The sequence below is a fragment of the Triticum urartu genome, chromosome 5A (genome assembly GCF_056163025.1).
Source record: "Triticum urartu cultivar PI428250 chromosome 5A, HENAU_Tu73, whole genome shotgun sequence".
NCBI classification, from domain to species: Eukaryota; Viridiplantae; Streptophyta; class Magnoliopsida; order Poales; family Poaceae; genus Triticum; species Triticum urartu.
The window spans coordinates 465698038-465719330 of NC_141877.1; the positions used below are offsets into that span (position 1 = coordinate 465698038).

At 47.0% G+C, this 21293-nt stretch overlaps 3 protein-coding genes and 1 non-coding gene across 4 annotated transcripts; 3 read left to right on the top strand and 1 right to left on the bottom strand.

Annotated features, from left to right (window-relative positions):
* Positions 1 to 852: 852 nt before the first annotated feature.
* Positions 853 to 5042, top strand: LOC125509775 (protein EMSY-LIKE 3). Its single transcript, XM_048674809.2, has 10 exons — positions 853 to 1152; positions 2195 to 2394; positions 2500 to 2609; positions 2700 to 2919; positions 2996 to 3118; positions 3206 to 3274; positions 3886 to 4107; positions 4188 to 4250; positions 4376 to 4439; positions 4663 to 5042. Exons 1-10 carry the CDS (start codon positions 1116 to 1118, stop codon positions 4731 to 4733), a joined length of 1179 nt encoding a protein of 392 aa, XP_048530766.1. The 5' UTR covers positions 853 to 1115; the 3' UTR covers positions 4734 to 5042.
* Positions 5043 to 5674: 632 nt separating this feature from the next.
* TRNAF-GAA (transfer RNA phenylalanine (anticodon GAA)) lies at positions 5675 to 5747 on the top strand. Its single transcript has one exon. It is a non-coding gene; the product is annotated as a tRNA-Phe (tRNA).
* Positions 5748 to 7779: 2032 nt separating this feature from the next.
* Positions 7780 to 17113, top strand: LOC125509777 (peroxisomal (S)-2-hydroxy-acid oxidase GLO4). The gene is made up of 12 exons (XM_048674811.1): positions 7780 to 8054; positions 8933 to 9080; positions 9172 to 9296; positions 9383 to 9429; positions 9516 to 9593; positions 9676 to 9800; positions 10197 to 10257; positions 10340 to 10402; positions 10724 to 10793; positions 10917 to 11017; positions 16402 to 16506; positions 16694 to 17113. The coding sequence occupies exons 2-12, from the start codon at positions 8935 to 8937 to the stop codon at positions 16871 to 16873; spliced, it is 1101 nt and encodes a 366-aa protein (XP_048530768.1). The 5' UTR covers positions 7780 to 8054; positions 8933 to 8934; the 3' UTR covers positions 16874 to 17113.
* A 297-nt stretch (positions 17114 to 17410) lies between these two features.
* Positions 17411 to 20503, bottom strand: LOC125509776 (uncharacterized). The gene is made up of 3 exons (XM_048674810.1): positions 19921 to 20503; positions 19390 to 19744; positions 17411 to 18585 (listed from the first exon to the last, which is right to left on the bottom strand). The coding sequence occupies exons 1-3, from the start codon at positions 20295 to 20297 to the stop codon at positions 17581 to 17583; spliced, it is 1737 nt and encodes a 578-aa protein (XP_048530767.1). The 5' UTR covers positions 20298 to 20503; the 3' UTR covers positions 17411 to 17580.
* Positions 20504 to 21293: the final 790 nt, after the last annotated feature.

Sequence of the window (21293 nt, forward strand, 5' to 3'; positions counted from 1 at the left end):
CTCGCGAGGTGCCCCTCGCCTTGATCTCTCCGCTCCTCGCGAGCCAGCCTAGTGAGGCTGCCCCTGAGGAGGTCTTGTGTCGTCCGCCTCGCGAGGCTTGGCGCCTCACAAGGGTCTTGAGCTTTGGTTGATGAAGATGGGCCGTACCAGGCCGCTGGTGGAGCCACGCCTTGGGCCACAGGCAGACAAGTCTGGGTAACCCCGTTCTCAGAACGCCGACAACAGGTGATGGCGCTGTTCATGCGCAGGGGGTGCAACGAGTGAAAAAATTCCCACCCCCAGGTCAAAGTTCTCGCCGGCAGCCTTCGAGGAGGCAAAAAAAATGCCTCTTGAAAGACTTAACGACTGAAGATACTCTAAAGCCCCACCTATCTACTAACCGACCGAGGCATCAAAAACTGCTCTTTTTAGGCTCGGGCCTACTTTTCCGTTTTTTCGCTCGGGCCGGGCCAGGCTCGAGCGTAGACTTTGCCCGTCGGGGTTGAGCCTGGCCCGAACCTGGCCTGAGGAATGCCCAGGTTTAGCCACGGCAGTACTGCGCGCCTCGCCGGTCGCCGGCCGGAGTCCGGCTGCACCACCGCAAGCAGAAACAGAGCGCCGCCGCTCATGGGAACCGGAAGTCTCGTGTCGCCGCGCCGGAGTCCGGCTGCGCCAGTGCGTGCACAAACAGGACTCGTGTACGGCAGTACGACCGCGCCCCCCACGTGCGGTCCGACGGAAAAACACACGGCCACCAGAACGCCACGTAAGACGCGCCATTAGCATAAAGCCCCCCCCAAAATTACCAGCCCCGGTGCAAAACTCTTCGCGCGGAGGGAAACCGACCTTTTTCCAGGGGGCAAATCGGAAAAGTCTACTTCCTAAATTTCCCGATCCCCTTGAACCCTACCTGCCGCCCCGCCCCCCGTCGCCCGCCCCAAATCCTCATCCGATTCCACGCCGCAAAACCTTCCCGAATCTGCCTCCGGCGCCCCCAGGCACGCCTCCGCCCGGCCCCGGGCTGCTCCGTATACCCTCGGATCCGTTGGCGCTCGGTCCCGCCGCGCCGTTCGGATCTGGGGGAGGAACTCGGCTGATTCCTAGGGTTCCTCCGTCTCGGCGCGCCAGCCGGGTCCATGAATCCCATGGGGTACCGCCCCTATGATAGCAGCGGTGAGTCGCCTCGAATCTACGTGCTTTTTTGGCCGGGTGAGCTTGGCCGGGCGGAAAAGCCCAATTATTTCGCGCAGCTTGTTGGATTCCTGGAGGAAATTGGCATAAGTTATACGAAATAGTACCTAATTACGTGAATAGACACAAAGTATAAATTTTTACTCTTGCTTTCTAGCAAAGCTGAGCCCATAGATAACTGAAAATCTGTTGAATTTATCGAACAACGTGTACATTTGCACGGCCCTGAAGAGACAGGAGCATAAAGTAGTTCCTTTTACCAAACCCTTGGTACTACAGACTCAGATTAGTTGATAACTAAAAATCTATTCTTCCCTGCGCTGTTGTGAGCTTCTCGAACCTCTTGCCCAATTGTGAATTTGTCATAGTTGCCGTGGCAGTCGCCTGACCCTGTATTGCACAAATTGTTAACAGCATCTTTTATGACCTCTGAGGTGCTTTTGCGTTATGATGACTTGCAGTCAAATTGTGCATTTGATTATTGATCCCTTGCCCTGAATCAACATGTTGTTTTGACTTTGACCCCGTAAACTTGGCCGGGCAGAAAAAATCCATTCTTTTGCATGGCTTGTTAGATTCCTGGAGGAAAATATCTGGAGGAGATTGGCATACGTTTATTGCCAAATAATTGGAATATGCACCAAGTATATATTGTGCCTCTTGCTTTCTAGCAAAGCTGAGCCGATAGATAACTGAAATTTGTTAAATTTATAGAACAATGTGTACATTTGCATGGCCCTGGAGAAGTAGTGCCTTTTGCCTAGCCCTTGGTACTGCAGATTGATTAGTTGATAAATAGAAATCCAGTCATCCCTGAGCAATTGTGAGCTTCTCGAACCTCTTGCCAAATTGTGAATTCTTCATGATTGGCTTGTCATGCGGTTGACCCTGCACTCCACAAATTATAAACATCATTTTTTATGACCTTTTATGAGGTGCTTTCGTGTTATGAGTACTTGCAAGCTTGCAGCCAAATTGTGCATTTGAATATGCTGCAGTACTGATTCCTCGCTCTTGCTTGCAGGGACGGACGATGATCTCCCCTCGTCACAAAATAGAGGACTAAGAGGACGATCTTTCAGTGGGAATGGGAGAGCATCAGCTGGACCGTTTCCTTATGCAAGGCCACACAATGATTTGGAGAGCCAAGTACATCTGGTTGAGCAAGAGGCGTACACTGGTGTTCTTAGGGCATTCAAAGTTCAATCTGATGCATTGTCTTGGGTGATTATCTGCACACTGAAATTAATGGCTACATTTTCAGTAACCACTGGTTGTCCTGTTGCTGATTTCAGCTGAAAATTAATTAATACTCATGCTTTTGTGCAGGAAAAAGAAAGTCTGATTTCTGAACTCAGGAAGGAACTGAGAGTTTCTGATGAGGAACACAGGGAGCTATTAAACAAGGTTAATGAAGATGGGGCCATCCGTGGAATGAGGTCTTTGCATACAGGACCCATTTTTCCGTAACATGTTATACTTAATCGTCATATTTACCTAATCATTTACTTATCTTAATTTTTCAATAGGGAGCTGAGACAGGGAGGTGGGACCCCGAGTGGGCTGCATCGTGGCAGCAGAGTTCTTCACGATGGAGAACCTGGGCCAACTGCTAAAAGGCAACGACCATCTCATTTAATGCCTTCGCATTCTTCAGGCCTCCAGTCCCCTGTTATGTCTTCACATTCTGTCCCCTCTTCGTCAAAGTGGGGACCATCTTCAGCATCAAGGGGGAAAAGAGCAAAGTCGGTATGTTTGGAATGCTGTACGCCATGTTCTTCTGAATTCGGGTCAATTTTATGGCAATCTGTTGATGCATGTACAGACTACGCCACTGGCATTACCATCCATGGATCCGACCTCATTGATTAGCCGGAAAGTTTTTACAAGATGGCCAGATGATAACAACTTCTATGAGGCCACTATAACCCGTTACAATCCTGCTACGGTTTGTTCCAACTTTACCTATTTTTCTCCTTGATGCAGATATGCATCTGTATTAAGTAATATTACCTACTCTCCTGATCCTTTTCAGGGCGAACATGCTCTTGTCTATGACATGGGCAAAACAACTGAGTCATGGGAGTCTGTCAGGCTTTGTGATGTAAGCATCGTTCAAGCCTTTGATGCTATTGTTCTTTATCTTTCTTTTCTTACTCCTTGCTCCTCATTTGTACACTAATTATGTATTTTCTTTAAGAATTTGATCCATTTTTTTTCATGTTTTCAACCCTTTGCTATGAATTATCCACCCTTTTTTATATGCTACACGTGCCATAATGTGCTGACTTACTCCAGTAGTGAAGCAGAGGCTGGTTGCTCATGTGCCCAATACCATATACTCCCTCCGTTCGGAAATAAGTGTTTGAAACTTTGAACTAAAACATCGCACTTATTTCCGAACTGAGGGAATATAAATTAGTGGGGAAATGATTTGCAGTTGAGAGTGGTATCATGGCTTAAAATTTCCCAATATGAATATCTTTAGTATCCATAGGGGCCGATATTCGGCACTCTAGAGTTAATCTAGTTGACCATTAGTTTAGTCTACATGGAGACTTATGCTTTGTTTTTTCACCGGACTATGGAGATTTGTTTAATCAGTTGTCCACTCTGGCATGGAATAATTTTTTACTTGCTTATTTGCTCAGAATGTATGATCGCCACCTTTTAACTATATAATTAACCAATAGGAGGTGAACAATTCTTTCACAGATGAGACCTGAAGATATAAGATGGGAACGTGATGATCAAGGCATCTCAAATCGAGATGGTTGGGGCCCTTCTGGTCCATTGTTGAACAGGAACCAAAGCAACAATGGTAGAGGGAGACTATCTCAGAATGAGCATCCAAATAAATATGGTCCACCTCAAAATGGCATCAACAGGAATATTGGTGAAATTGACGTGCCTAACACTCAGAGTGTCGTGATTGAGGTAAATTTATATTGAAGGATCGGACATCACAGGGTAGTCAGATACTGTTTGTTGCTCACAACTTTATTTTCTTGATGCAGGTCGAGAGGGTATTGTCAAATCCAAGTGTGCATGAAATTGAAAAGGCAAAGAAACTGCTAACAGTGAGTTGACTTGTCTATCTTGAGGTCGTTCCCTGTCGAAAGCAGTGTATGATGGGGAAAGGCTTGCTTGTAATTCCTTAAGTCTATTATTTGAGAACCGTAAGGCAAAGTAATTGTCCTTGCAGGACCAGGAGCAGTCATTACTTGATGCAATTGCCAGTCTTGATGATGCATCAGATAGCGAAAGTGGTAAGTTATTTGCCAATGCTACCTTGAAAAAGCACTGTAAAAGTAATAATATCATTAATGGACAAATTACATTATCTGTATTTCTTTAGAGGTATTCTGGACAATTTCCATGCATTAACTAATGATTACTCGCAGCAATCAGGAATTTATATTTCCATGGATGATACACAAATCAGTTACATTACTACTTTGCCTATTTCACTAACCAGTCTTCATATAACAGAGGATAAGGCCATGGAAGCCCGAATGGGTTCTGGTGGTGATCACACGGGTAGGAACGGCATTGCCTGTTAGTTGATATGAGAAGTATGTTGGAAGATTGCCACCTTCCTGGATCATCACTGGACAAAGAAGCCATGTGATGGAAAACTGGACTACCAAAAGAAGGTGGATTTGGCAGTTGCTGCTCCATGAGATGAGTTTATTTGCCTGCTCAAAATTCGGACCTGGCAAGGATGAATCCAGATGGAACGAAAAAGCTTTAATGGCGCCTTTCCTCTCTGATGGACTAGAAGTGACTAATTTTCTAGAAATTGTTGTTAACATAAATCAGCTGAAGATTCTTTGTGTTCGGTGCCGACAGCTGATTAACCTTGGCCGAAATCTCCGTTTTTCTTTGCCTCTCCTATGCGCACTGAGTTTTGCAGTGGGCATACTGGCTGTACTGTAGTGTACTCCCTCCGGTCCTTTTTACTCTGCACATTGGATTTGCCGAAAGTCAAACTTAGCTAAGTTTGATCAAATTTATATTAGAAATTATTAGCATCTATAATATCTAATAAATATAATATGCAAATATATTCCGAGATGAATCTAATGATATTGGTGTTGTTATGTAAATGTGAATAATTTTTTATATAAACTTGGTCAAAGTTGGATAAGATTGACTTCAGATAAACCTAATATGCAGAGTAAAAAGGACCGGAGGGAGTACAAAATAATGTATTTTTCCCCATAACAGTTCTGTATTTTGGAATAATTAGTAATCAGTAAACTGAAGGTCCTTGAGAAAAACATTCTCTGTATTTCTTACCGGGACGATAACTCTGAAAAGAAATGTTCCCTATCTTTTCTTTTGAAACTGGTGTAACGAGGCGAGCACTTGCCCGATAACAAAACACGCCAACAGGCCACTTGACAGCTCGTTTACGTGTATCCCTCACAAAAAAAACATAGTTCAAATCTGGACAATTTAACAGTACTTGTAAAGATTATATGTGCTACCGAACATGTAAGCGGGGATAGCTCAGTTGGGAGAGCGTCAGACTGAAGATCTGAAGGTCGCGTGTTCGATCCACGCTCACCGCATATTACTTTTTAAAAAAAAATTATGTTCATCACGGATACATCGTTCAATTAAACAAGCTGTCGTTCTTCCAAACGGCTAAACTCGTGACTAAATTTATATTTACAGCTATAAAATTTATTTCTCTTTCTCTGTTGAGGAATTTCTCACGTGGCTTGTCACTGCCATGCAAACGAGCAATGGAATTCTGTGAGCACAACAACGTACAGAGAGGTTTTGACTCAGTGGTCAACTTAATTGCGTGTAGTCTTTGAAAGCAGCGCAACCCTAGGGTGTTTCATAATCTGGCGCAACGTTCAATCATTGCGTTTGTGGTGCAAAACATTAAACGAATTGCTTAATTGAAAGGGTGTGGGTGCAGGATGTCTTAGCTCTTTTGTGAGAGTAGTCTTCTTATTTTCGGTGTGGTGTGTACCTGTAACAATGTTTACAGTGCGGATATGTTCTCTTGTAATTCATAACTTCTATATGGTATGTACTTTACATATTCTCAAAAATAATGATTTTGTGAGCGCTTCACAACATGAGCGATGTGCTCAAGCAACATAGTACAAATCTGGCGCAAGAATGTTAGAGTTTGAGTTGAACGGTTGAATCCATCGAGACGCGCACTTACATGAAGCAAAGTAGGTGGGCCAATTCTTATGACTGGAAACCGCAAGAAACTTATGCACGCAATTATGATGCCTACACCACACTTGTTCATTAGTTGGTTGTTGCAGAGACGAGAGGACGAGGAGCACAAGTCAGAGAGTGTCGAGTATCATGGTTATTTAGGAAAGTAGGATAGCATATGATTTATTCTACACTGCCTTGTACTCTAAATGGTCATGTAATCCTATATATCGAAGATAATTTTTCCTGAGCATCAAAATGGATCCTAACCTCCCAAATGTCATCATACAAACTACAAATCAAAGACAGTTTCAAGTAATTAGTAGGCCTAATCCACAATCTATCTTAACAGAACACAAAAGAATGAACAGTTAACCCTAATCCACAATTTGAATGAACAGTTAGGCCTAATCCACAATTTGAGTTGACACGCAAGGAAGAACAATGATGCCTAACCCTAATCCCCATTTGGAGTTAACAGAAAAAGGAAGAAAGTAAACCTAACCCCAATCCCCATTTTCAGTTAGCAGAGAAGGAGGAAAGGATAACTTACATCACACTTCCGATCCATGCGTCCAATGATGGCTAGTGCTAGGGTTCACCACCCAAATCTGTGCCATCCGCACCCGCTGCTCCATGGACAACGCCGACTCCAAAAAATCATCAGCATCGCTGGAGTAGCCGCCACCGTTGTCGATTCCTCCTGTCGCGGCGCTACCTAAGCTGGAAAGGTCTCCACCGACGTTGCTGCCCTCGCCGCTCGCGCCACCTACCGGAGTCGCCGACGCCATTAGCGCAGAGCAGCCGAGCAGGAGAGGTAGGGTTCGAGGGGAGAGGTAGGGGGCGACTGACTGAACTGGTTCGAACGAGCCAGGTTAAGACCGACCGAGGCGGACTCGTCCGAGTCAACACACGGGCACGCGCGGATTGGCCATCGTGGCACCTGACGGGAGGGCCCCATTGGTCAGTTTCAGCATCAATACCTATTCATACGGCGTTTAGATCGTCCTGTCGCCGCATGCCCTATTCTTGATACTAAACGTGTAAAGATTACATAAAGTGGTACCAATCCGCACGCACTGCCCCAATTGTGGCACCTCCATGCAATTACCTCGGTTATATGAAAAAAAAAATCATGACTTGCAAAAGAGCAAAATGGGCTTAGCTTCATTTTATTTCTTTTCATAGTTGACCGAGCCGCCGCTGAATAGCATAACCCATTATTAAATTTTTGTTTTGCAATAGAAGGCAGCGATTCCCTGATGCTAGACTGCCAGTCATACGCGCAGAAACGCCTCGCTGAAATCCGGCATCGACGTGTTCGGTACTGTTTGAAATTGGCATGTCCCGCCTTGTCTTTATTCTTCTGTCATGGACTGGAAGATGAGGTGGGCCGTGGTGGATATGTGGCTGGTTTGCAGGCCGACAAAAGGGGATCGGCCAACCTGAGAAAAGGCATCGACGATGAACTGACTGTAGGATAGCTACTTTCCCCTTCTCCTCTGCTCTTCCTCCTCGAGTTCCCTGTTGATTTTGTACCCCTTTTACATCCAAAGTTTGATCTGAATCCTCTGTGCGTGGCGCCAGCGGCAAGGATCGTAACATCTTGGTCATCTTATCCGTTCCCAGCCAGCAGCTAGCAATCCTTGGTCATTTCATCCTCCGGATATCTCCACTGCTGCCCTATTCCCTCGGTATGTTGCTTGCTTGCTGCTCCACGCCCTGCTTCAGTTGGCTGTCTCGTACGGCCGTTCCGCTCTCGATCTGCTGTATTTCTCCGGCTCTCTTTGCGTCTGATTTCTGTGGGTGACCAGGCTGATGGGACGGCCTTTCATTTAATAATAGAAGTGGGGAATAGTACAAATTGTTTGCAGCCATTGCTAGCACCGGTCTCGTTGATCTGAATATAGCTTTGTAATTTTGTATTTCTGGCAGTGAACTTTTAGATGTGTTTTGCGGTTTCTGAGTGTCGACAGGGACCCAAAACGACCAGAACTACGACACAAGCTATGAACTCCCCAATGCGTGCAACAAGAAGCGACCCCCTCTAGCTACAGCCTTTTGACCTCCCTCAAATGCAATAGGCTTCATGGCATAATCTGCACGCGTGGCCTGCGGTCCAACAATAGACAGTGGTAGCAATGTGGTTTTGGCTACTTCTTTCTTAGTAGCTTTTAGGCTTTTTTTTTTGGTATTTTTGGTTCTTTCTGGCTTTGTCGGTTTACCCTTGTAAATGTTTTGTCCATCTTTGTGTGTGTACTTCTAATGGGAAACGACACGCATTTCGCCTCATGTTCGAAAGAAAAACAAATTGCCTAAAAAAAGGGCAGCTCCAAAAGGAAGCTATTACTGTATTTTATAGCTCTTTCTGAAGTATAAAGAGAGATTTTCTTTGCAAGGGGGAATATAGGGACATCAATTGAAGTTGAAGCTCTGTATATGTTTAAAAGATGTAATGATGGGGTTCTAGCAGCTAGTTGGTCATGTGTTAAAACTATATTCCGGACCGATGTATGGTTAAATAGATATTTGCATCAGCTGGATGACCTATAACCATTATATGTACCAGCAGAAATGGAGAATAATCTACCAGTCAACATTCGTGAGTATCAAGAACTGGCCAAAAAAGCACTGTCAAAGATGCACTATGATTACATCAACGGAGGAGCGGAGGATGAACACACATTGAGGGACAATATCGCAGCATATGGAAGAATTTTGTACTTTCCTATAGACTTGAATCTTATAGGTAAAATCTTCATTGACCTGAAGAGTTTAGACTTGAAGACTTTCTTGGTGTGTATTCTGCAGGTTACGACCTCGGGTTCTTGTAGATGTCAGCAACATAGACATGTCGACAAGCTTGTTGGGATATAACATGCCCTCTCCCATAATTGTTGCACCAACGGGGTCACACAAAGTAGCAACCCCAGAAGGTCCCAAAATTCTAAAGTTATTTCAGAATGTTAAAATGTGGCATCTAAGCTCTGGTGATATCCCTACATCTCAATGCTTATTTCAGGGGAGGTGGCTACAGCAAAAGCTGCAGCATCATGTAATAGCCTAATGGTTGGTGACATCTGATAACAGGATCTTTCGCTCGACTTTTATTTCTGCTGTGGATTTCTATACATGTTTGTATTTTTCAAGTACAGGTGCTATCCTTCTCATCCAATTGCAGAATCGAGGAGGTTGCTTCCAGTTGTAATGCGATTCGTTTTTATCAGCTATTTGTATGACATCTAGGCCTCAAGCTCCAGAAATAATTCTTTTCATGATAATGTCATTCTAATTTTATTTTTTACAACATCATAGGTGTTTAAGAAGAGAGATGTTTCATCAACATTGGTACGGCGGGCCGAGAGTAATGGATTCAAGGCAATTGTTTTGACAGTTGACACTCCTGTGTTCGGTCGACGTGAAGCTGATATTAGAAATAAGTACAATTCTATTTTAAAAGTTCTTTGTACAACATTTTTTTTCTACATATACTAGAAGAATTTGGAGATAAAATTATATTTTTGTTCTAGAACTTTAATGCTGGCATATAGTTAATAGCTCAAATATATGGCTGGTAAATCTGCATTGTTATAGTTTGAACCCACCAAAATAACAATATGGGAATTTCTCTCTTAAAGTGAATCTGGTGGTTCTCTTACTACCATCTTAATAATATGACATAATCGATTCAGTAAGGTTAAATTTTGATAAGCACACAGATGCCTCAATGCCAGAAATTAAACCTAAACGATATTTATATGGCATTTCAAGATCTTAAACAATCGCTACGGTTCAGACTTCTTATGTTCAATTTGCTGATCCGATTGGTCATGCAGGATGGTTGCTTCTCCGAAGCCAAACCTCGAAGGTTTAATTTCAATAGATGATCTTAATACCGTGAGTAGATTTACTAGAAAATAATTTGTTCGTTCTGGACAAAATGTTCATGCAAGTACAAACTCATATTTCGCATTTCCAGACAGGCGGCTCGCAGATTGAGAAATATGCGCGTGATACGCTGGATCCATCTTTATCATGGAAGGTACTGAAAAATTTGGACCCATATGCAAATTACAGTTGTAGATCCTATATCATGTGCTTCAGTACTTCATAAGACATAACTATATTCAACAGTAGTTTCAAGGACAATTCTGCAACTCTGCATCATCCATAGCCATAGAACATGCTGATATACACGTGGAGACCTACCCGGTATGTCTATATAGGAAGACAGGAACCTTGAACTGCTCCAGTAGTAGGCTGCTGCACTGATGCCCAAAAACAAGGAGCCAATCCTGCAGGAGTATATTAGAAGTTGGAACATGAATTCTGACATTCTGTCTGCGATAATCCTTTTGTGCAGGAAGTGGAGTGGCTGAAATCCATAACCAGCCTGCCGATTCTACTGAAGGGCATTGTCACGGCCGAAGATGGTAAGTCTGTAACCACTGTAAAGCATCTTGACTGGAATTGAGAGAATAAATTTGTGTTAATGTTGCAACTTGTTAATCATCATTTATTTCTCCGTGACACTGAACGCCGTGGGGCACAAACAGCTAGGAAAGCAGTGGAGGCTGGGGTGGCCGGTGTGATCGTGTCCAACCACGGCGGTCGGCAGCTTGACTATGCGCCTGCCACCATATCCGTGCTCGAAGAGGTATACTGAAGCATGCTCATCGGTTTTCCCTTCTTCCATTTTGATCAGCAGGGACAATCGAGTAGATTTTATGTCATATATTCTTAAAAGGGGTGTGCATCAGTCGATGCAAAGGGCGAGCGAGGCGATAAAACTTTCCTTTCAAAAAAGACATTTTAAGGCGGTGCCTCTGTCAGTGAGGCTTCCCTAATGCTGACAGGCATTGCGCCTCGCAACAGGAAGACAAAGGAAGATGCAACCTAAAGTTACAGTATCAATGTGAAGTGTGGTGTCGGTATTTATATGGGCCATGTTGGGATGGGAGTGGGTGAGCTGTTGAGGCCCGTGATACAATCGTTCAAATCTGGTAGCAAATGGATGAACATTATTGGATCCTCTACTCCTCTATTGTTTTTCCTTCTTTCTTGCTCTTTCATGATCCCGAGTTCTCTCCAAGACCTCATTGGATCGTGATCGCTTGGAGTCCAGAACATCACAAGTTGGTACCAGAGCCAGCGTTGATCTGACGCGCTTCATATCCTTGCGATCGTACTAGTAAATTCTTAGGAATGTTGTTGGAGGCCCGAACTAATGTGGAGTTTACGAGAGTATGAGTAATAGAAAGTACATACATGCAAGTTTACTAGAGTATGAGCAGCAGAAACTAATGACACGCTTTAGAGGCAATTTTAGGCTTTTCTAGCAATCTATCAAGCACCGTAAACATGCAAGTTTGCATGTTTACGAGAGTAGGAGCAGCAGAAAGTAAAGACATGCAAGTGAAAGTAACAGGTAGAGTTAGAGATATGCAAACACGGATTGGCTCAAGGAACTAATACCTACTACAAGATTATTAACTATCAAAATCCACCAAGGGGATTAGATGCAGTTTTACATTGCCTTTGTTTTAGTTGTGAAGAAAAATGAAAGTAGGGCCAAGGCGTGTTTATGGAAAATGATAACCTGCTTAGCTATAAGCCATTGAGACATGTGAGCTTCTTTCTGATGAAATGCTAGATGCTATGGTTGCTCAAGAAGCATCAATGGATGAGCTTCAACTTCAGTAAATGTACTGTCAGGAGGTGATCATTTAAAGACCATCACACTTAAAGCTCTCATTAGTAGTCAAGTGGTACCCATTCTTCTTGACTCAGGTAGTTCACATGGTTTATTTGGATTCAGCTTTGTTGCCCAGATTTGTAGTTGAACCATAGTCACTACCGAGCTTTGATAGTAGACAATGGTGTAGTGCTCTCTTGTATACAGAAATCAGGACCTAAGCTACTGAGTCCAAGAGCACACACTCACTTACTCGATGAAGGTGGTGGGCTTAGGAGGCTATTACATGACCTTAGGCATAGACTGTCTGGAGCAGTTGGTGGCTCTGACCTTCCACCAAAAAGGGGAAATGGGTGCAATTTCCTTATAATGGTGTTTTGATCATTCTACATGGAGTGAACAACGAATCTCCTTTTGAAATTCATGTGTTATTCCTGGAACAAGTATTTTGGTGGAGCATACAATAAAAAGATTCTGCAGCCACACATATGGTGGTTCAACCTCTTCTATAGCATTGTGTTGACATTTTCAGGAACCAACTACATTGCCTCCATTGAATGTTCTAGATGATGATATACATCTACTTCCTGGTATCTTTCCTATGAATTCAAGACCATACATGTATTCTCCTTTATAAAAGGATGAAACAGAACGACATGTAGCTTAGATCATTATTGCAAGCATCATTACTCCCACTCTTAGTCCATTTGCTTCACCCGTATTGCCAATTAAAAAGATGGCTCTTGAAGGTTTTGTGTAAATTATAGGAACACTAGTAATCGTGTACGTGCAAATGCACGTATTGATGAGTACACATAACTTTTCAGTTAGATAAAATAGTACAATACTATCAAGCTTTTTGTTCCCTGTTTCTTGCTTCGAAGGTTTTTTCTCGTTACAAGATCCCATCAGATACAAAAGATACTAATAGACAGGCCTTTGGCTGTCAGAGGAATTTACGTAGCTAAAAGTAATATATTGATAGAAACCACTGCGTAGATCATTTTGGCTTATTATAGACTCATTCATACTGTAAGCGTAGTCAATTTATTTCCATTATCATAGACTCATTTTGGTTTATACACTACGATCTAATCACAAATTTAAAACCTGAGAGGCCTTATTGATAGATCATAAGAAGCTCAACCGAAACATGGAAATTGCAAAGTATCATAAAAAACTGTTTTTCAGCAGAAAAAATCTCATATTAATTTAGAAGATTACTCAACATTGTTCAGTTATGGTCATATGTCAATATATATAACCGGTAAGTACAAAAACTCTACCTATTGTTGAATCTTCCTTCAGTAACATCCCTCCAGTGTTTTCAACACAACAATATAAGCTAGAATAAGAGAAAATGGCAATTAGGGAAACTGCAAAAAATAATCACACCGCTACATGATCTTGGAGAGAACAAATGTAAATATACGATTTTTCAAGCATTCCGCTAGCCTCAGTCAATCTATCATTTTTAGGGATTACTAATTGCAACCAGCTTCAAATTACATGCATGTCGTCACGTCACTTAAATCATCTCGAATTATCTGCAAACAAGAAATACAACCAACTGAATCGAGATCGAGAAAGATAAAGGGGGATAGAACCTATGGACTGGAACATTATGATGTGCATCCTATATATGGAGTCTTACATGCACCCAACACATGTTGGCCTGTATAGCGAAATAGATCTAGCACACAAACAAGAGGTTTAATATGATAGACCATGCTACCATGTTGAGAAATCATGCAAAAAAGAAAAGCAGTGAAACCCCCACAAAAAGCATGATGCACAATGAAATTACGACTTGATATCTTTATCCACATCTCTTCAATGGCACTAAACAAAATAAATCATTTTCTTGAAAACTTTAAGACCAAGAGATAGGATGCTTAATAATTAATATCAGAAAGGAATTAAAGAAGACTAACCTCATGTCATATAGATGCATTCTTTGTGCGAGAAATCATATGGATCAAAATTAACACCACGTGGTGAGGAAACTCTCTTGTGAAAATAATACATACTGTTTAATATTAAGATGTCTTCGACAGCGGCAACGGCTCGGGGTTGGTGAGCTATGGCATGGAGCGAATACATGACTCTCCCGGCTATACTTACATGTTCAGGAGCACTCACTGTCAAACAAATATATGTTCAGATTTCATGTCATCAACGCATACATGTAAATTCGAGAAAACAAACTCATGAATTAAATTGATAAAACGATGGTTGATATAAAACGTAGATAATTGCAGTTGTGAGGTAATCAGGAAAAGATGCAAGCAGATCACATACCAGGCCAGTGACTGTAGACAACCTCCCAGGCTTCTTGGCCCAGGCTTTCTTGGCCTATCTTTTTTCCTCACAAGATCGACATAATCACTTCACTGAACAAAGAAATGAGATCACTTATTGATAGTTAAACATGATTTCTTGATCATCAGCTCACTTGCTAGGTAACGGAACAAGCCTGAAAGGTAATCTTGATTAATTCTTAAATGGCACACCATGATGGATGCCGGTGAGCTGCCTAAACTAACGTAAACATTGTTCATCACAAAAATTCAGAAATTTGTCATTCACCAATGGAGCACACACATGCCAGCGATCCAGGCACAGAACCCGCACAAACTGAACACCCACGCAGAGCACGGATGCACACAACGGAAGACACATGTGAAGAGTGGAAGGGGTCCATACCAGAAAGAACAAAAGCGACACTCGTTCAGCTGGTTGGGGAGGCAGAGGTTGAGGCGAAGGTCCGCTGACGCGTCGAGCCGGAGGTCCTTCAGTCCGCCATCGCGTCGGGAAACAAGTTAGGGCGGGAAACATGTTGGGGGCGGAGGTCCGACGGTGCCTCGAAGCGGAAGTCTGTCGGCGCGTAGAGAAGGTGGTCGCCAGTCAGGCGAAGTGTCGGGAAAGAGGTGGTCGGGTGGAGGTCGTCCAGCTCGTGGAGGCGGAGGTCCGCCGGTCCGCCAGCGCGTCAAGTCGTCGAGGCATGGGGCTTTGGCGGGCGGTAAACTGCCGAGGCATCGTGCGAGGTGCGTGGGGAGAGGATAACCGGAGCCAACATTTTTTTCCTTGTCAAAGAGAGAGGTTAAAAGCTAATGTCATGGTGGGTAATTAAAGCATAAAACATATTTAGTATGTTGGAATGATGTAAACCGTCAGATCGCAAGATTGGATGGATATGATGAATTGGTTCTCCGCCCTTTCATTCTTTTATAGTTGTAGTAGATAAATAAGATCATGGTTAAAAAATAAGTTTTCTCTGGTATTATTAGATGAATTGCTTGACCGTAGTTGGTTTTCTAAACTGGACCTAAGACCTCGGTATCACCTAATAAGAATGGCTCCCCTGGATGAATATAAAACAACTTTTAAGACACACATGGACGGTTCTAGTTCAGGGTGATGCCCTTTTGGGCTTGCCAATGCTCCTTTAACATGAAAGTGCCCAATGAAATCCTATTTGATCATATTAGTTTGTCTTAATTTTTTATGGATGATATATTAGTGTGCAACAAACACATGGAACAACACTTAGAACATCTGCAAACAAGGTTCATGATTTTGGGGAAACACCAATTGTTTGCCAATGGAAGTAAGTGCATGTTTGCTCAACCTAAACTTGGACACTTGAGCCACATTATCTCTGATCACGGTGTGGCAACTGACCCTGAAGACCATAGCAATGCTTCAGTGGCCTGTTCCAAATAACATCACTAAATGAACTTGAAGGAACTCCGCCTCCTATTATAGGGAATTATTTAGAAGTGAAATTGAAGTTACGCCTTCGACGCAGTGTGCGTTATTTAGATGGGCCATGTTGGAGCGGGAGTGGACGACCCATTTTGGCCCGTGGTGCGGTGTTATTACTGGCCATGTTTGGATACTTTAACTTAGTTAGAGGTTAGAGTTAGTTTGTAGCTCATGATTAACCCTGAACTAACTCTAGCCAAAGAGGTGTTTGAATGACAGGGTTAGATTGGCAATAAATGCACTAGAAGAACTGACTTCAGTTAGCACCTTGGTGGGATAGTTTTTATGGGCGGGTTAGATGCAACTAGCTCAAACTAGCCCTCATGTTTGGATACTTTAGGGCTATTTGAGCCCAAACTAGCTCAAACTAAATCTAACTCATGAATCCAAACAGAGCCAACATATCAGTTCGAATCCCCCTCATAAAAAAGCATGTCAGTTCAAATGTGGTAAACTTTATGGCTAATGAAAGAATTCTAGGCCTCCTCTTCCCAGTACCCAAATCTCTCCAACTCCCCGTTGTATATTGTGATCTCTCGATCAGAGTCCAGGACATCACGGTGCCGTCGTGTGTGCAGGTAGTGAAGGCGGTGGCGGGGGCGGTGCCGGTGCTGGTGGACGGCGGAATCCGGCGGGGGACCGACGTGCTCAAGGCGCTGGCGCTCGGTGCCCGGGCAGTCATGGTACGTACTCCCTCCGTTCCGAATTACTTGTCACAGGTATAGATGTTTTTAAATGTATTTTAGTTCTAGATACATTCATTTCTACGACGAGTAATTTGAAACGGAGGGAGTACCTACGTCCGCAAGCATTGTGCATGCAAAACCCAAAAAGGTTTTTTATTCAAGTGTTGTGTGCGTGTGGTTTCAGGTGGGGAGGCCGGTGCTGTACGGGCTGGCGGCGCGGGGCGAGGCCGGGGCGAAGCACGTGATCGAGATGCTGAACAGCGAGCTGGAGCTGGCCATGGCGCTCTGCGGCTGCCGGAGCCTCGCCGAGGTCACCCGGGACCGTGTCCAGACCGAGGGCGACCGGATCAGGTCGCTGCTGTGAGCTATTCCTGCGTGCCGGTGGCAAAGGCGAGTTGTTAACTTGTTATCTGCCAGACGCGCCCTTTGTATTCGTGCTTGAAAAATAAGGAGCTTGATGAATCCCGGCTATGCCATTTCTCATCGTAACCACCTCACATCAGTGGGGACGAACGACGGAACGACGGAGTGTGAGGTTTTGTAGAACTTTCAAGCATACTCTTTGGTTTTTTAGATGATCCGGAGTATATTTTTGTTTGATCCATTGGACGTTTGACCTTACTCTTTACTACTACTCCCTTCATTCCGAATTACTCGTCACAGAAATGGATGCATCTAGATGTATTTTCTAGATGCATCCATTTCTGCGACGAGTAATTTGGAACGGAGGAAGTAGTAGACTAGAAAAATAAAAGTTGCATTTGCTTATTTCAGAGGTCGTCGCGTGAACCCTCCACTCTATCCTTTGCTCCAAATCCGGCGCCGCTACCGGATGCAGCTCGCCGCTCACCGTCACTTTGCCCGCATCTTCTGCGCTACGCACGCGAGAGAGAGCGAGAAAGAGAGAGAGAGGGACGTCGTTCGATCTGTCAGTCCGATTACAACATGTCGTCAGTTCAGTGGTGAGTGTCCTAACAGTGCAAGCACACTACATGATTTACACACAGCTGAAGCTATCACACACTTCCTAATACTACTACGTAAGCTCTACCGGCTACATCTAGCTTGCGACTACTTCCTTCCTCCTCGCCTCGACGACGACGAGGACCTCTCCGACCTGTTCACCTTGGCCCTCTTTGCCGGCGGCGGCGTCGCCGGAGCAGCGCCCCGTTTCTGTGGCCGCCCGACGCTTTTCTTCGTCGCGCTAGCCTTGGCTCCTGCCTTGGAGCCACCGCGGCCGGTATTCTTCCTGCCTGCCCCCCTCCTGGCCTTGGGCTCCTCCTCCTCCTCCTCCGGCGCCGGCGCCGACCGCTTCCGCTTCGTCAGCGGCGACCCTCTCTTCTTCGGGGGCGACGACTTGCCCTGGTTCAGCCGCTTCAGGAAGTCCACGGCGATCCGCTTCTTGGGCAGCCCACCGGCGGCCGCCCCGTCCGAGTCCCCGTTGTCCTTCTTGTCAGCCGCCGCCGCAGCCGCAGCCGCTTCCTCCGCAGCTGCCGCCGCCTTCTTGCGGCTCAGAGCGGAGTTCTTGCCGGGTCCCCGGGTCTTCTTCGTCCCAGTGCCCCACGCCTTGCCCTTGGCCGCCGCGGCCAGGGCGGCCTTCTTCTCGCCGTCGCTCTCCGCCTCCTCCTCAACGTCCCGCTTCTCCGCGGCCTCCTCCTTCCTCGCGACGGCCGCCGCCGCGGCAGCCTTGGCGATGGAGCTCCTCTTGCGGCAGAAGATGAGCGGCTTGGCAGCCTTCTGGATCAGCGGCCCGACGATGTCGGCCTCGGCCCTCCGCGAGTCCGGCCCCGCCGCCGGCGCAGGTGGGGGATTAGCGCCGCTCGGCGGCTCCCGCTTGGCCGGGGCCTCGCGGAGCGAGGCGGAGACCTGCGCGGAGACGAGGCGGAGGGCGTTGAGCGCGGCGGCGGCGTGGTCGGGCGCGTGGCGCGGGAGGTAGACGGCGGCGTTGGCGCAGAGCAGCAGCAGGTCGCGGTAGAGCTCGGCGCTGCTGGCGTAGCCCGCCGCGCCGTCCAGCTTCCGGCGCATGGCCTCCAGGTCCACGTGCCGCCTGATCGTGCCCCGGTACGACTCGCTCTCCTGCAGCTCAGCAAAACCAAAGCGGACCCACAGCACGTGAATAAACAACAAAAATTATTAAAAAAACACAAATGAAAGCGTAGAAGAAAAAAAAATATCTCCGCAGCATCTCGAGTCCTCGATCGGCTGCTGTTGAGGCGGCATGCACCCACGGGCCACGGACGGCCGCCCATGTGGTGGTGACCGCAACGCGGCACCCGACTGGCCCGTGCGACAAGGAATCGAATCGCCGGATGGATCATCATCCAGTTGCAGCCCGCAGAAAGCAGCAACTTTTCTCCCTTCTCTTCCGCGAGAGACACGAGCTCGAACGAACAGACGTTATCGCTCGGCTAGAGATGACACTCGGTGGCTTTGAACGGCAAAGAATTTCTCCCGCATCATCACCCAACCCGTTCGGCCGGCGATGGTCCATGCCGGCCGGCTGGGTGTCCTAACGCGGCACTCGAGGCGTGCGGCGTGCGTGCGTGCGTGCACCGCGATGACGCGCTGGCTGTGCTCCGGTCACGTAGATCGGGCCGGCCGGTCAGTGCTCCTAATCGCAGGCCATCATGCCGCGTGCGTGCGTGCGCGCCAGCCTAACCATATCCGTATCATGAGACGGACGAACACCTAGATTAAGCGCGCGAGGGTGGGACCCAGCATCTGACATGCTCCGTGCTCTTTGGTTTTCACCGTGTACGTCTACGTTCTCCCCTCGTTTTCACCCCTGGTAAACACGAGTTTTGACCTACTCCGGCCGACGGTGAGGAGGAGGGACAAGACGGGCAGCGCGGGGGCGGTAACTCTGATGGAGGTTTTTACCTGGCTCTCCTGTAGCTGGTCGAACACGGGGCCGAACCTGGCGGCGACCCTGTCGAGCAGGGCGGCCAGCGGCTCGTCGGCCTCCTCGTCGGCGCTCGCCTTCCGCCGCCGGCACTGCAGGCTCACCGCGCTCTCCTTGGACTCCCCGGACAGCTCCTCCTTGGCCGCCTCCTCCGCCGCCTTGGCGGCGGCGCCGGGGCGCTTCAGATCTGTGGAGTTGGACTCCCGGCACGACCGCCCGGGCTCCTCGCTCGACACGTTCTCGTCGCGGGTCACCCCCTCCGGCTTCGCCTCGCCGCTCGACAGGCTCCGCTCCCGCTCCTCCTTCATCAGCTCCACCTTGCTCTGCAACGTCCTGTCACAAGTAAAAACAAAACCAACAAGTAAATAAATAAACATCGTGCTCTGGAAAAATGGCGGCCGCAGGATCCGCCATCGGACGGGCCACGAGGCGCGCGGTGAATGGTTTCCCTTCAGTTCAAACGGTGGTTTTATCGGTTCGGGTAAACTACTGGAGTATAATCGTTTTACCCGATGGAGAGATCGCATCGCTCGACCTCGCGCCGGAGCTCGGCGACGCGGAGGCGCCGGAGCTCGTCCAGCCACCCGTCGGCGGCGGAGGCCTCGGCCTCGGCCTCAGGGCCGACCTCCCCCTCCTCCTGCTCCTCCTCCTCCGCCCCGCCGCCGGCGGAGAAGCGTCGGTGGAGCTGGTGGAAGCGGAGGCGGCAGCTGCCGGGCGTGAGGCGGGGGCGGGCGGCGAGCGGGCACCGCGCCTGCACCTCCGTGGCCACCGAGTCCCAGCTGGCCGTGCCGTGCCGGCACACGGCGAACGCCAGCAGCAGCTCCTCCAGCGTGCCCCAGATCTCGCCGCCGGCCGACACGTCGGGGCCGTCTGATCCGCCCGCCATGCGCCCCAGCCCTCTGCACCGTGCCGTGCTCTCTCGCGAGGAAGCCGCCGGCGGTGGTGGTGCCGTCTCAGGCTGGTAGGTTCCCTCCCCCACGCCCTCCTCCGTCAAATTTTTTTCCCGTCGTCAGCCTTTTCCTTTTCCTCCTCGTCCCTCCCTCGCCTCCGATTTGATTTTTATCGGAAGGACGGATACGGCCCAGAGTTCATAGCCGCGCGCGCAGGCGATTTCCTGGTTTCTCAGGGGCGTTTTCGCCATTTGGGCAAATAGAAAAGAGGTGGGTGGAGCCGTAGAGGGAGGGCCATTTTCAAACCGGGGCCCACCGCGGGCCAATTCCTGCGTAATGCCCATACTGCCCCCCCTGATCACTGATCGGCCACGCCACTACCGCTAGCCTGACGTGCCAAAGCGCGCAAGGTTACAAAGCACAGTTGAACTGTTGCAGCGCGTCACTGAGCTAAACTGATCCAAAGCAGTGGTAGTATCTGACCGTCGGAACGCCTGATGCTCAGAGTACACACTGCAAACTTCCAGGGCATGGAAATTATTTGAATCTGGCCAGCGGTGTCCATTTGGTTCGCTGGCTGACAGGTGGGGCCTGACTGGGTTGCAACCTCCTGTTTCACTGCAAATGAGTCTACGAGTGCATATCTACCGTCAATCTTTGTTCTGGATGAAAGAGTGATGGAAGTATTTTTTTTTTCAAGTAGTGAGTTCAGGATTCTAGCACACCAAGTTTTAAACCAACTTGTTTCTAAAATAAGAGGTTTTAAACGAGCCGCCCATGTCAGACCAGTATTTGCATCAATTTTGTATTTCAGGAGGAACCTTCGTTACTGGAGGAACTCTTTGGATGCCGGATGCAAAGGTAAGTTTCAGATTTTACCAGCAAGCGGATGAAGGCGACAGGAGCATCGACTCCTTAAATACTACACTCATCAAAGCATAGCAGCACACAAAGAAGCATCTTACTGTTGAAGACTGTTACATAACTCTTCT

Excerpts from the sequence above, each read along its gene's own strand:
- LOC125509775 (XM_048674809.2), top strand. The coding sequence starts at position 1,116 with ATGAATCCCATGGGGTACCGCCCCTATGATAGCAGCG. Across the intron at positions 2,395-2,499 it reads AATCTGATGCATTGTCTTGG|GAAAAAGAAAGTCTGATTTC; the intron begins GTGATTATCTGC and ends GCTTTTGTGCAG. Across the intron at positions 3,119-3,205 it reads CCCGTTACAATCCTGCTACG|GGCGAACATGCTCTTGTCTA; the intron begins GTTTGTTCCAAC and ends GATCCTTTTCAG.
- LOC125509777 (XM_048674811.1), top strand. The coding sequence starts at position 8,935 with ATGGAGAATAATCTACCAGTCAACATTCGTGAGTATCAAGAACTGGCC. Across the intron at positions 9,081-9,171 it reads GCAGCATATGGAAGAATTTT|GTTACGACCTCGGGTTCTTG; the intron begins GTACTTTCCTAT and ends TGTATTCTGCAG. Across the intron at positions 16,507-16,693 it reads TCGGTGCCCGGGCAGTCATG|GTGGGGAGGCCGGTGCTGTA; the intron begins GTACGTACTCCC and ends GTGTGGTTTCAG.
- LOC125509776 (XM_048674810.1), bottom strand. The coding sequence starts at position 20,297 with ATGGCGGGCGGATCAGACGGCCCCGACGTGTCGGCCGGCGGCGAGATC. Across the intron at positions 19,745-19,920 it reads CGATGCGATCTCTCCATCGG|GACGTTGCAGAGCAAGGTGG; the intron begins GTAAAACGATTA and ends TACTTGTGACAG. Across the intron at positions 18,586-19,389 it reads ACCAGCTACAGGAGAGCCAG|GAGAGCGAGTCGTACCGGGG; the intron begins GTAAAAACCTCC and ends GCTGAGCTGCAG.